The sequence below is a fragment of the Scomber japonicus genome, chromosome 18 (genome assembly GCF_027409825.1).
Source record: "Scomber japonicus isolate fScoJap1 chromosome 18, fScoJap1.pri, whole genome shotgun sequence".
NCBI lineage: Eukaryota > Metazoa > Chordata > Actinopteri > Scombriformes > Scombridae > Scomber > Scomber japonicus.
Genome location: NC_070595.1, coordinates 7790383 through 7805782, shown reverse-complemented (window position 1 = coordinate 7805782; position 15400 = coordinate 7790383). Strand labels below are relative to the sequence as shown.

The 15400-nt window shown below is 42.7% G+C and overlaps 1 protein-coding gene across 12 annotated transcripts in view; it reads left to right on the top strand.

The window, feature by feature from the left end:
• The window catches only part of nfixb (nuclear factor I/Xb), a 142240-nt gene that overhangs the window by 97285 nt on the left and 29555 nt on the right, over window positions 1-15400 (top strand). For all 12 annotated transcript variants that reach the window (XM_053338398.1, XM_053338393.1, XM_053338391.1 and 9 more), the window contains 2 exons: window positions 12224-12289; window positions 14571-14645. In XM_053338398.1, the coding sequence (XP_053194373.1) occupies window positions 12224-12289; window positions 14571-14645 (141 nt within the window). The remainder of the gene's footprint in view (window positions 1-12223; window positions 12290-14570; window positions 14646-15400) is intronic.

The following is a 15400-nucleotide window of genomic DNA, read 5'->3' as shown; positions in this document are numbered from 1 at the left end:
ATAAACAAATCAGTCTCTTTCTGTTCAGTAAACGCTTTAGTACCCTGAGAACAAGCAGACTTTTTCTCTGTCTGTGTCTGTGTCTCCCTCTCTGTCCATCTCTGCCTGTACATCACAGCTCATCAGCATAGGCACAGATAAAAGATAAAAGAAACAGGGCAGAGGGAGAGAGGAGGAGGAGAGCAGGGGAGGGGGGGGTATACATGGGCAGCCAGCCAGCCGCCCCTCACCCCCACACACACACACACACACACACACATACACACACCCCTCCATCCTTCTACCCCCTGCCCTCCTCTCTCTCCCATGGTTGATTCCCTTTAGGCCCCTCTCACCCCTTCTCACCCCCCCCTCTCACCCCCTGGCTCCCCGGCTCTGTGTGGCGTTGGCACAGAGAGGGCGCAGGCGGCACACAGACGGCCACGCAGATGGGCAACGGGCAATGCAGGGCTGCCTCCCCACACCTGCTCCTTGCTGGCACAGGGCTCGGGCCAGGCGGCCACGCAGCGCACACACACACACACACTCACACTCACACACACTCTCTCTCTTACTCACACACACACACATACTGACAACGAGGAGAAAAAAAGAAAACAGAAACACAGATGTGCATCTAACGCAGAATCATCTCTCTCAATTTATTGAACTTTCCCCCTACGTGGACGCACGCGCTGGCATGGGGGGGCGCGCACGTGGAAACTCACCCACGAAAAACCGTTATATACCCAACACGAGCTTTTTACGCGTTTTAATAAAAGAAACGCCGTCTCCCTCCCACACGCCGCTGCTCAGCCTGTCAGTCACAGATGTTTACACGCTTATCTCCAACTGCGCCTCAACATGTGCTCCCCAGAATCTTTTTTGCACGTATACACTATCATAAACATATACATAAGACACAATCTCACATCCGAAGCCAGAGTGGTGTATTTATAGTCTTCCTCCCACACATTCACACTTCAGCACTACCAGCGCAGAAACACATTTCACAATTAATCACATCGGCCCATGCTGTGCTGTCACACGGAGTTACATACCAGACATTCACTGAACTACACAGAGATGCTCTATTGTCACTTAAACAGTGGATGAAGAGGACAAAGATTGATTACATAGAACTGGATTGATGGTTTAGAGTGTCAAAAAAAAAAAAAAAAGGGCTGCAATCCAACAAGCTCGTATCTGCTGTTTTGTTGACACCGCCATAGTGCTGGAGGAATTGCCAGAATGGGAAGCTGCTGGTTTAGTAGGTAGGGCGTGAATACGGAGGCCAAATAAACTTCTCAGGAGGGCGCCTAAATAGTAAAAAGGGGGGAAATCCATGTCAAAACAGAAAAAAACAAACAACAACAACAAAAAAACAAACCCCGGTGTTATTGCTGCAATCTTGATTCGTAAGCAAAAAAACAAGCCGGCCCATTGACAGTAAACGAGCCGTCGTTCCAGTTAGGAAGCGAGCAGTTTTTAATTTAAAAAAAAAAAAATCCCAACACAGACATCATGTGCCACCACTCAACGAGATCCGACCCCCCCCCCCCCCCCCTTTCCAGAAGTGACAAAACAATCCAAAACAAAATAAGTGAATAAAATGTGATGTTAGGATGTAAGTTAATGTAAGGGCAAGAGGCAAAGTGGATGAGTCAGTTGTGTGGCAGCTGAAGCGGCTGCTCAGGATGTCCTAATAGCTCAGCAGGAACACTGCGTAACCACAATCTCCATCACATCCCCTGTTATTATCTTGTTACGCTCAACTGTACATTATCTAATGAAAACAAATTGGCATGAAATATTCAGAGGCACCTTCTTAGAGGAAGTGGCATCCTCTTTTTTTTTTTTTCTTCTTCTTCTTCTTTTTTTTTTTAAACTGTAAAGGCAGCCCCAGTGAAGCAGGGTCATACACGGGACATACACTGTACCATCATTACTCACAGAGTGTCCACTAAGAGCCACTGGCTTAAAAAAAAAATCCTGGGTCAGAATGAGCTTTGCTTGTAGAAGATTGAAGCACGGGGGTGGTGGTGCTCTGGTGCTGGTGCTGGTGTGTGTGTGTGTGTGTGTGTGTGTGTGTGGGGGGGTTCTGATCTGAGGGCGATGAGTAGTTTTTATGAAGAAAAAAAAAAACCCCGGAAACAAATCAACGAGTGAAAACGTAGGAGGAGGGGAAGAGAAGAGGGACGTGGAGAGAGGATATGAAGGAGGTGGTGGAGGAGGAGGAGAAGAAAAAGAAAGAAGAAAAAAAAAAAGAGAGAGGTTGAAATGAAGTCCAATAAAAGAGCCGAGTGAACATCTGTGTGGGATAGCTGTGGGGATTAGGAGGGTTTGGAACATTTTAAGCGCATTAAAGATTAAAAAAAAAGGTCAGAATGTTTAGCAACATACCGATAAACCTCTTAAGCGAAACCCAATTGGGGAGGCTGTTTGGTTTCTTTATCCAGAGGCTGGTGAATTGGGGGGGGGGGGGGGGGGGTTGGGAAGATTGGGGAGCAGTTGAGTAAGGGGGTGAGCCTGCGCAGCCACACGCTAAAAACCCAAACACACTCATGTGTATATAGTGTATTTATATATATCAGTCAGTCAAAGCAGTTCTGCTTTACATCCATCAGCATGCAGCTGTGCAGAAACACTGCATTATATTTAGTGTTTCTGTGTAAACGTATAGCTCTATTCCAAGCCTCCATATGCATACACACTGCAGTCCAATCAGGCCTGCCTCGTCTCAAACCTCTAGCCCCCCCCCCCCCCCCCCCCCCCCCTTCCCTGTCACATCTGGGTAGAGACGTATGGACGCAACACCACAGCTGGATTCCCACATTAACCCAGAGCCTGAGACCGAGCCGCTGCCGGTACCCACACACTCCGCTGGGAATGACAGGGTTTGGACCTGCACGCCCAGCCCGCCACAAGTCCTACACACACAGACTGCACTCAGGAACACGGGAGGGTTGCAGCTCGAGAGAGAGAGAGAGAGAAGAGAGAGAGAGAGAGAGCGGGGAGGGCGAGAGGCGAGACGGAAACGAAAGAGGGAGAGAACAGTGGTGGATTTGTCCGCAGTCGGAGCGAGAGGCCCCTATCATTTGACTGTGAAGTGAACCATGTCTGCGCCGCTATCCTTAAATGACACAGCGCTCAGAGGGTGGAGGCAGAGACACGGAGTCAAAGGGGTCACAGGCTGTAGGCTTGACTGACGAATCTGTGCAGTTGCATGTGTTTTTGCATGCTCTGCGTCCAGTGGCGCCTTAATGCACGGGCTAAAGGAGGTTTGATCCTTTGGCTTCAAGCCTGACGAGACATGAGCTTAAAAAAAAAAAAAAAAACAGTAACATGATGTAGGAGCGTTGGCTACCTGTGATGCAGGGGGAGGATATGAGTAGGAGTGAGTCCTCTCGCTTTGCTTCAACACTCTTTGTAAAAACTTGTCTAGTAAAGACATCAAAAAGGACAATAAAAATATGAGCTGGACTTGAAGGAGGACTTTGTGGCAGAAGTGATTACATTTCAGGAGTTTGTGTGCAATGAGATGAACACATCAGCAGCTGAACTGACATTATGAACTGGTACAGTAACTGCAGGCTCAGTGCATCATGGTTGCTCATAGTGACGGCAGATGCTGAAAACACTAAGAGTTCTCAATAAAATAACTTCTTAATTTTACTTTAATTACACGTTTCATGAACAATCATCAGATTAGTTTTGTTTTACTAAGTTTATAAATGAAACTTTAAGAAACACACTTAAAGTTAGAGTGTGTTTCATGAAGGATTTGACATTACTGTCAGTAGAACATGTGGCCCAACCACTAATCTGCTTTGATTATGGATGTATTATAAGATCTAATTATACATCCATGACTTTGATACTTTAGAATCAAATGTTGTGAGAGCTGTTCACTGATTACATGACTAATAGGCTGCTATCCACTATGGAGTACTATTAGTCTGTCAACTGTGTTATTGTGTTATCAGTGTCAGTATATGTTGCATTAAGACAACGTCCACAGTGACACAGCAGGTTAGGTTTAATGTGAATATGGGTCAATTTTCTAACAGAATATAATGGTATAAAATCTGCTACACTGCTAATCTATAAATTTTGTTTCCCACATTAAGAATAACAAGGAGTGAGCAGAGCAGTGTCGTGCAGTGTGTTTTCAACAGCTGCCGTCTCTACTAGCAACCACAATGCACTCGGCCTAAAGTCACCAGTTACCACAATCACCAGTAGATCCTAAACACCGACCATTGAAGCAGCGTGCTGAATTAATGCTGCCTTGGCATACCATGAAGAGAGGCGTGCGCTTGGAACAGCCGGAACATTTTTTTTATGAATACAATAGTTGTAGCAGATGCAGACAGAAACTCTTATGGCTGCATCCTACACTTCCCATAATGCAGCTCAATAACACTTATTACAGCCTCCTTACCCACAATGTTAAATACCCACATTTTTTACACTCCACACCCCTGATTTGTGACTTTTTAGAAAGCGCTCAGAGTTTACTGTTTATAGGAGTGGAACACACTTTCTTAACTATCTGACAACAGCACAGAGACTCCATGCTTAAAAACATTTCTAACCAGGAAGGTTTTTTTCATCTTGACTGGTGTTATTTCCCTTGTGTGTTGTATGTACGCCCAGGAAATAGTTGAGCACATAAACGCCTTGTAAGACTATTTTCACACATTTTTGTATAGATTAAACAAACAAGATATAATGTGTTCATTTGCAAGCTTTTAACACATCCTGTTTCCCACTGTTTCCAGTCTTAATACTAATCCAAACTAACTGGTGCTTCCTTCATATTTACTGGTACAGGCACGAGAGTGGTATCATGCATCTCATTGAACTCTCCTCAAAATTTACAATCCTTCTTCCTCCCTAATTTTAAATCAGGGAGTAGCTTTTTTTCCAAATATGGTTGTTCATTCCTTAAAAACTCAACAAAGTAGTGAAAAACACATAAAGATACATGTAGCTTGGTCTTTACAGAGTAGATGATCGCTCATGTTCTTTGCCAAATCAGTGATTACTTTGGGCAGTCCATTGCTATTATCACTAATAGAAATGATTACAAAAGCTCCAAAATTAAGACCCAAGCTGAAATAAACAGAACTGATCCTTTTAAATGTTGTCAGTAATAGAGGATTGCTGTGCTGCTTTAAGCCTTTTTACTGTTGCCTTCTGTCATTCTCACTCACGCATCCAGCCGCACACATCGATGCAGAATCAGACGCAAAACTCTAAGGAATTTCAGCAACATCTGGACAGCTGTTTTGTATTTATATTCGACCCACCTTCTGTCCTTCGCTAAAAATATCTGCCCAGTGTGTGTCAGCCTGCTTGTGTGTGTGTGTGTGTGTGTGTGTGTGTGTGCATGTGTGTGTGTGTGTTTGTTTGTGTCAATCTGGTCAGGAGGATATGTTTTATTTTTCAGATGAGCTACTTGAGTGTAGGCAGGTACAGCTCTGCTTCTTCTCTCTATCCGCACATGTAACGATCCGCAGAAGGAAATATTAAAGAAAATGCATCTGAGAGCAATTTTTCATTGGAATCAAATGAGCCGTGTCCATTTTAAGCTAGTTTTAAACTCTGAATATGAGGATAACCCGCTAATAAAAAAAAGTGCACGCTCGAGTGAGTTCCCTCCTTCCAACCGTCGTCAAGTTTAACATCCAAAGCGGGTGTTGGACCGGAGATGATGTCGTTTTTTTTTTTTTAATACAGTCTATCACCAAGCCTGAAAAATCCCCCTTCAGTTAGTGCGCATTAGATTACAGAGGGCCTGTTTGTTCACGTGTGCTCGTGATGCACAAACAAACACTCTGAGCTGTTTGGTAAATTAGCGACAACAACAAAAACAAAACAAAAAAAATGCAGTGTGTGTGTGTGCAGTGTGCGCTCGTATATGAATATGCGCACGGTAAATGAGTCCATTAGCACTGGCAGCGGCCGCCCGCGAGCGAGCATGTGTATGTAATTTTACATTCAAGTGTCTCTTAATGATTTGCACTTGTGTTTGTGTGAGTGTATGAGTGCGTGGCGTTGTGTTGTTTCCAGGTCTGTGTGTGTATATGATGAATGGAGCGATTGAGTAAGTGTGATTTTGGATGTGTGTACATTAGCCTGGGTGTGAGTTATTAGCTTCTGTGTATATTAGCCTCTGCAGTGTGATAAATGTATAACCGGTGTTAACTTGTGCTCACAAACTTGGAGTATATCAGCAGAGATTGTATATTGACCATGCAACAAAATGAACTGACTGTGTGTGTGTGTGTGTGTGTGTGTGTGTGTGTGTGTGTGTGTGTGTGTGTGTTTAGGGCGATTGCATGGTATATTTGATGGCCTGTGTGTGTGTGTGTGTCTATGCTGTATTATCTCTGTCGGGGCGTGTGCAGGGGGCCTTGGGGCGACTGTGTGCACGAGATAAGGGTGATTCATCTGTATTTAAACGTTTGTGTGTGAGTGTGTGTTTGTGAGTGTGTGTGTGTGTGTGTGTGTGTGTGTGTGTGTGCTTTGGAGGCATGTGTATCCATGTTCAGTGTGTACATGCAATCATCTGAACCAGCATTTTAATAAATGCTCTTGTGGTTATCCCAGCCAGTGTCATGCCTGTGATGCCTGTGTGTAACGTGTGTGTGTGTGTGTGTGTGTATGTTATAGGTGTGGGCGTATGCACACAGGCCTGTGGGGACAAGAGATGCCTGCTGGCACTGATTCGTCCCTGCTGGTGGTCTATAGAGCTTCAGCAGTAGCAGAGGGATAATAGTAATAATACACAGCCTCACCATTGTTCACAGTGGGAGTAGAGCATCTCTTGTCCTTTTGATGCACCCCCCCTAGCTCACATTATTCCTGTAAAGGCACCTCCGGACACCTAATGGACACATACACACACACACACACACACATTTACATGAATAATATATTTACATGTATACTTGTAGCCCTGCCAAGGACTACACACACAAACCCCTTAATACACATGTGTGCATGTAGAAATGGCAGCAGCTTCACTGGTAAACATGTACATACACATATTGTACCTGCACACATGTAGCCACAGTCAGCAGACATCATGAGTTGGCCAAATGTGTGATTTATTGGAATAAACAGTACAGGGGAATGATGGACAGAATTCTGCCCTCAAATAGAACTTAAACAAAAATGATTAAATTGATCATAATAAAAGATGATACCAAATACCGAAAAACCAAACCTTTACTTATTATCAAATAAATGAAATTCGGTTGACTACCAGTAAATAGATTTAGATTGAAATGGTTTCATATATGTGGATTGTAACACCGTTTCATCCAATCTGTGAGCCATACTGCATATTCATAATAATAGTAATACATAGAGAAAATATTACCATGTTCATCCATACGACTAAGGTAATGCCACTGCTACCCCAATTATTTAAATATGTCATTCTGTTTGAATATAAAATTCAATGTTCTGAATAGCCCAAGATAGTTCAATGTTCCAGATAGTCCAAGATAGTTAGTTCAGTGTTCCAGATAGTCCAAGATAGTTAGTTCAGTGTTCCAGATAGTCCTAGAGAGTTCAGTGTTCCAGATAGTCCAAGATAGTTAGTTCAGTGTTCCAGATAGTCCTAGAGAGTTCAGTGTTCCAGATAGTCCAAGATAGTTAGTTCAGTGTTCCAGATAGTCCTAGAGAGTTCAGTGTTCCAGATAGTCCAAGATAGTTAGTTCAGTGTTCCAGGTAGTCCAAGATAGTTAGTTCAGTGTTCAAGATAGTCCTAGATAGTTCAGTGTTCCAAATAGTCCTAGATAGTTCAGTGTTCCAAATAGTCCTAGATAGTTCAGTGTTCCAGATAGTCCTAGATAGTTCAGTGTTCCAGATAGTCCTAGATAGTTCAGTGTTCCAGATAGTCCTAGATAGTTCAGTGTTCCAGATAGTCCTAGATAGTTCAGTGTTCCAGATAGTCCTAGATAGTTCAGTGTTCCAGATAGTCCTAGATAGTTCAGTGTTCCACATAGTCCTAGATAGTTCAGTGTTCCAGATAGTCCTAGATAGTTCAGTGTTACAGGTAGTCCAAGATTGTTCAATGGTCCACATAATCCAGGATAGTTCAACATTCAAGATAGTCCAAGACTGTTCAATGGTCCACATAGTCCAAGATAGTTTAATGTTCCATATAGTCCAAGATAGTTCACTGCATGAGGTAGTTCAATGTTCCAATACCAAAAATGAAAGCAGTTTTCCAGGAAATCAATTTGTTGTTGTTTTTACAAAAAATGAGAACATTTGACCAGCATTTTAATAGTGGTTTAGATACATGCAAAGTGTAGTTGTTGGCAAATAGTATTTCAGTGAGATTTTAAGAATGAAAGCACTTCTTGGCATGTCCCTTCATTTTTTTAGTGAGACAAATGTGAAGGAAATGTGTGTGTTTTTTTTATCAATATCTAAAAGTATTTCCGTGCCAGCTAACAATCAGTTGAAATCAGTTAATTCTGTTTATATTAGCCTATAATTTCACTTCAGCTGTCAGAATCAGTAAGCTAATACTCCCTTTCTTTCTCCTCCATCAACTTAAAAATACATACAACTGTAAAGATTAGCATTATTCACTCTCCTGTTTCCATTCCTTCTACCTCATCAGTCTGTCGATAATTAGTCAAAATAGATGTAAATACATGTAAATAAAGTGGTTATCAGACCATCTGGAGACATGGAATGTATGCATTTAATTTGACAACCCTTCAGTAAAGCTTTGCACCTTCATGTAAAGAAGAAAACAGAATGCACCACACCATCCACACACACACATCAACAAAACAACAGAACCAGTTGTTAGTGCAGGTGTAGTGCAGATTAAATAAAGGGAATGGAGAGGGAGGTGCACTTAAAAGACAGGATGAGGTGATAACGCAATCAGGGGATAAATGGCGTGATGCACCGCAAGAATGAAAACCCACTTTTCATTCTTCAAGGGGTATAATTGTTCCACACCTGCAGTCACTCAGCACACAACCGCTGAGAGCCTCTCGGTAACTTTAACACCACCTGTACATCATATACTCACTGCTAATGCTCACCTGTGTGTTGCCATGCCTGTAAATAAACATGCATCTCCAGAGTCTGTCTTGTTGTACCCGTAATAGATGTACTTATTGAGACAGATGGACAGGCGGGACCTTTTTGAAATGATTGCCAGGAGATTGGGGTGTGAGGTCCCATCTATGCACAGGAGACAATGCTGCTCCTTCCTGTTTTGAGATTCAGTAGTGGTTGGTTTGAAGTGCGCTCATTACTGCCACTTAGTAAGAAGAGTCATAGGCATAATTAATAAAAGAAGGCAAAAAATAACTATTACAGCAAACCCAAATGGAGTGGTGCATTCAAAGCAGCTGGGATGAATATTCGTATTTTTAAAAAGGGTAAAAATGATGTGCAGTGTGAAAGAGGTTGCCCCTAGCAACAAGCCCGTAGAAAATTATCACCTGACTGCAGTTCCCCTCACCTTTACAGACTGTTGGGTGTTTCAGCTCAAGTTTTTGTTTCGTTTAAGTTTCGATGCTCTCATCAGCATCATTTTTGGCCGCAAAAACTGGGCCATCATCATTATTGAAAGTGAATTCAAGCCATTAGGTTGCAGCACTATATACTCAACAAACCATTCATTGTTGTAGAACAACGCTTCTCAACATGAGGGTCAGGACTCAAAAAAAAAAAAAAAGAAGTCTGGAGTGTCACCAAATGATTAAACGGATTTGAAAGGAAAACATTCACACTGCTCACTTCCACCTTTTTATTGCTCCAAAATCCTTCAAATGAAACAATCAGAGAAGGAAAACATCACTCGTCAGTTGATCTGCTCACAACTCTCGTCCAGAGGCAACACATTAAAAACCAGCATTGTAGATATTTCACTTAGATGGCAGCTCGCAGTGGAGCTTAAGATCGCTCCATTTAAACTGATCTGAAAGTCGATCTTCTACCATTTCCATTTGAAAAAGATCAATCTCTTCTCACATCTTGAAAACCAAGTTCAGACATTTAGTTGATAATATAACTGCCATTGATTCAACACCATAAAATGCAGGAAAAACTGATAAAGTAAAGCCTCATTATAGTGCAGCACAGCGGCCGCCGCTCTGTTCGGTGCCAAGAAATACTTACACAAAACAACAAATTGAGCCAACGCCAATTGCCTATATTACTATCTTCATTCTAACTAATTGCCGGCAAACAGCGACACATATGCACACACAGGCTTCGACAACCACTCATCATTAGGGACTTAACTGTGGTGTGCTATTCCTGTTGTCATGACAACTAGGCCCTGAATTTTTTGGCTTGGAAACTGTCACATAGTGTTTAAGGGAGATATTTCTTTTTCAGAGGCGTTACAGGTTTTAACGGTTCGTGCTCGTCGTGAAACGCATGATCAGAATTGTCGGGTTTTTGAAGGCTGCGGCGATAAGAAAGGCCCCCGGGCTTCGTTTATTCTCAGTTCATCATCGAATGATTCCCTCATTTTGCTGTTTCAGTCCTCCTTTATACTTTATAAGTGTGTCTGACATCTGTGATCGTCTCTCAATTTCATTGCACTCGTACACTCAATAAAATGCTATCAGACGGGCAACACGACACTCGCAGGATTGCAGACAAACATCCCGGTGGTTTTATCTTCACTCGGTTAGCATTGCATATCCTCTGTAGGTCTTTTTATCTTTAAGACCACTGGGTCTGTATGTGTGTGAGAGTGTGTGTGTGTGTGAGAGAGAGAGTGTGCTTTGCAAGCATGTGTGTGTCTATTTGTGTGTGTGTGTGTGTGTGTGTGTGTGTGTGTGTGTGTGGGTGTGCCGTCAGCTAGCAGGAATGCATGGGTACCGCCAAAGCTAAGATGGCTGCCAAGCGCTAAGATGGCTGCCAGGATTCCACAGAGCGACAGCACGAGAGAGAAAGAGAAGCAGAGAGAGGGAGGAATTGAGGGAGGAAGACGTGAAGATGGACTCTTAACTCGGGCAGAATGAGTGAAGAGTGTTTGCGAGGGAAAAAAGAAAAAAAAGAAACTCTATCCATGTGTGTTTCCCCTCTTTCTTCTTGACCCAGAGTGATGAGGTGATTTTTGTTTGTCTTCTTTTTGTTTTCTTGGTTTTGGCATCGGGCAGACGGGGTGAATAGTGCAGCAGTTTTGTTGGCACGTACTTCTCTAATGCCACCCAAGATTAGGACGCTGATTTGGGCTTAGAGGACATTGAGATCGGGGGGCCTAGTACTGGCTGTGAGAGGGGGCCACGCTCGGGCGAAGGGAGACTTGGCCCAGGACGGCCTTAAAGCTTCAGCACTGTGGGGTAATTGGCCTGAATGGTATATATGATACAACCATAAAACTCCACGAGGCTGCATTACGCATCTGAAGAAGAATGGCAGCCAGCAGGCCAAACAAAACTAGCAGAAGCCGGCGGCTCTCTGCCTGCCCGCCCACCCCTATAGATGTTAGGTAAACACACACAAGAGATGCAATCCAAACAAATTCCTACAACCCAAAAATGTACATTGTACAATCACCCTTCAACTTAGAAGTCACCAGCGGGAGAAGCTGAGGTTTCTTCTTTTGGACCGCTTAACCCAAATTACTCTGTCACAGGCCTAAAATAGTGTGTGTGGACGTTTTGAACGGGAGTCCCTGAAAGAAATGTACAAAAAGAGACATGAGTGGTTCTGTAAAGGTGATCCAAGCAATGCCCTGAACTTAAAAGAGACCTTAAACACTCTATTGAACTTTCACTTTTTAACAAAAATAGTGTGGGTGTATGTCTGAGTGGGTGGTAGAGCTTAGGAAAAAAAAGTGTAGAAAGAGTGAACGGAGCGAAAAAAGCAAAAACAAAAAGTATAAAAAGTTTAAAAGACACTCCAAACTGAACTCGTCTATTTCTATTTCGAGTAAGTTGGAAAAACAATTTCTGCAGCGTGGCAGACTCCAGCAGTAAGGATATTAACTTTTTGATTTGCCGTTTTATGACTTTCAACCGAGGCTCAACCTGAGCGGAAATATGCAGCCATCTTTAATCTCGGTCCCATGTCTGTCTCTCCTCAGTGGAAAGAATGAAAGAAGGCGCCATTTCCCATCGAGTTTTCTGAAGAGTTCCCTCTGATGCTAACCTGCCCCCTCACCTTGGGTAGTGTCCAGACATCTGTCCACCTGACTAACCATGACTTCTTTTCTCTCTTTCTCTCTCTGTTTCAGAACAATCAGGACAATCAGACAGCTCAAACCAGCAAGGAGACACAGACGTCAAGCCCCCACCAAATGGTAAGTTGCTATATACAATGTGTGTCAAGCTGATCGTTCAAAATGTGTCAAACAGCCCCGTTCATACATGCAGTCATCTCTACAGAGGCTAACACACACGCACATGTACGCACACTACTCCTCCATACAGCCCTCTGTGTGTGCGAGTGTGTCCCGGCAGAGTTGGGTCGAGGTTTATTATGGTAAGGAAAGCTGATGGTACTGTAGCGTGGGGCTGTGCTGGGATTGTGGCGGGCCACTCATAAATCACACTGACGTTATTGGAAGATGGGAACCACATGGCCGCTGCTGAGCAGAGCACTGACCTCATGCGCTGTCCCCGCTGCGGTTAACCCGGACAGGGATGGAGTGAAAAGAGAAAGGGGTGGTGGGGGTGGGGGGAGGGGGTTTGAGAAGGGGAGAAAAGCGAAAGGGCGGGTGGGGTGGGGGTTTGAAAAGAAAATGAGAGGTGAGGGGGTAAAGAGGACATTGAGGAGAGAAGTGATGGACAGTTGGAGAGAGGGATGGAATAAAAGAGGGAGAGAGGGGTGGAAGGAGGAAGGGTGTGGATTTATACACACATCATATAGACGTGGATATCATGGATGTGGACATTATAGACTACACTGAACAACAAACTTCACTTAGAGAGGCACACACGCTGTATTGCAGGAGCACAAACATAGTTTAAGAACTACACAGGATACCTGCATTATAAAGAATGTCAATGTTGACTGAAGTGTGTGTGTGTGTGTGTGTGTGTGTGTGTGTTTTAGTACATTTGGCCTCATGAGAACCTATTTCAGATCAATCAGCTATCCTAAGTTCAGGTCAGATTTAAGAATAGACGTAGCATTTAGCTGAGTATCACCTTTAAGATTTCATGGCTAACGTGTTAGCTAACAGTTGCCTTTTTACACATCCAGCAGACACATAGTACAACATAACATTAGCATATATTTGAAGCTGTGTTAGCAAATATAAGTCCAATATTCACTCTCTCTCTTTTTTTTTTTAGCTCTGTTTGTGTTTCCAATAACTCTTAAAGGAAATATTTGGCTCTCAGTCTACAATGTTTTCCAGCTAGTTGCTAACTTTAGCATAGCTTACACAGGCTTTTTAGAGGAAAACAGAGGAAGCTGTAAAGCTACAGTATATAGAGAAGTGGGGAACAACACAATTGAATTTTCTGTGAGTTCATCACTACTCTACTTTCACAAAAACTAGTCATGTGATTCATTATTAGTACAAAATATCATCTACTGTATAGATAGCTTTAAAGGTAGAAACATATAAAAATACATGTTAAAATGAAGGTTAGAAGAGTGGATGTTAGTCAAAAGGGTTTAAAGTGTAAAGAGACTCAGGTCTTTACTGAAGTTTTTGCTGTAATTCCTGTTATTAATAATGACAGGTCATTGCTATCCCCTGGGAATACAGTAAATTAGCTTAAGAGAGTCAGACAGGACAAGAAACTTGAGCAGTCAGGCTAACGTACAGGTTTTTAACAAACTCTCTGATGAGTCAGACTTATTTGGAAGCAGAAACAAAAGCCAGTGCTTCATGATGCATGAACTTGGCTACTTTGCTGTAGCAATGTCATCGTGTTCCCACATCTCAGCAATTACTCTGGTAAGTATAAAGTAGTGGTCATAATTCATCGATAAGATGGCCAGAGATGTGAAATTAACATCCAAGTTGTACTAAACCATTTTTTTTCTTTTAAGGTTGAGGTTACAGTATTAATGGACTCATAACAATAAAAGTACAAGAATATGTGTATGTGTTTGCGTGCATGTGTGTGTGCGTGTATTTATTACTGGTCAAATACCTGTTACGCATTATTATACCCCTACATATATGCTTTGATATACATGTGCATGTTATATACATAAAGATCATAACACGCAGCGCACGCTACATGATACAGCTGTCTGTGTGGAGATTGTATTCTCTTCATCGACCTGATTGGTTGCGTGTGTTGAACTGTCAACAGTAAAAAACAATGTCCAAACCAAAAGGCCTGTTGTATCTTATAGAAAACACATGGTCCCACTGGATGACACCAGCAGTGTGTCGAGCCTTTCCACACACATGTTTTTCAGCTCCCTTTGTGTGTGTGTGTGTGTGTGTGTGTGTGTGTGTGTGTGTGTACTGATGAATTCTGTACCGTACTGTGTGTGCATCCATGTGCACATGTAATTTTCTGCATGTTTGGTATATGCATCTACCCTGTAGTCCCCTTCCTCACACACTCCTCTCTCTCTCTCTCTCCTCCCCTCTCTCTCTGTTTTTTACCCAGGCCACTTGAGTTTCCAGGACTGCTTTGTGACTTCAGGGGTGTGGAACGTAGCCGAGCTGGTCCGCGTGTCACAGAGTGAGTCACAGCTATAATTTCCTCATCAAACTCTTGACACGATAGACAACACATTCTTCCTGTCATCACACTTCGGACAGTCACTTATGTTATATGTTATAACACCTTAATAGCAAAATTATACACAGTGGCATTCCTTATATACAAAGAATATACATTTTTGGTTGGGAGGGTTTACTTTTTTGGGATAAATTACACTTTAAACACAAGGTTGGTGATATTCTATATTTTCTTTACTGTCAAAATAATGAAAAGGTTCATATAGTGTCTTCTTCTGCACCACAGAAGTCCATTATTGTCCTCAAAAACATGAGTGAGCCACACCAAATGACATGTTCTTTTATTATTATGATGAACATGGATACTGTAGTTTATTTGAGTCAGGCCTACATACACCGCCCTGCCGCTGTAAATACTTAAATACTCACCAGTGCACCGAATGTGTTTTAATCCGCCGCTGAAAATAGTCCCCAACGAACGCACTGTTTGTGTAACGTTAAAACTACACTGCCCAGCTGTAATTAACTATATATTCGTGAGCCACTTTGAAAGATTGACATGTGAAGTAGAAACGAAAAAGGCTTTTTGAGGCCGACAGCCACAAAACGGAGAAGGGAAGACGGAAAAGTCATGAGAGACCGGCTGGGCTAAGTGGCGGCTCGAAAATAGTTCGTACGAAATGTTGTTAAACCACATCGGAAGTCAAAAGTGTTTTATTGCAATTTGGAGTGCTTGGTCACGCTTAAAGAAAGAGT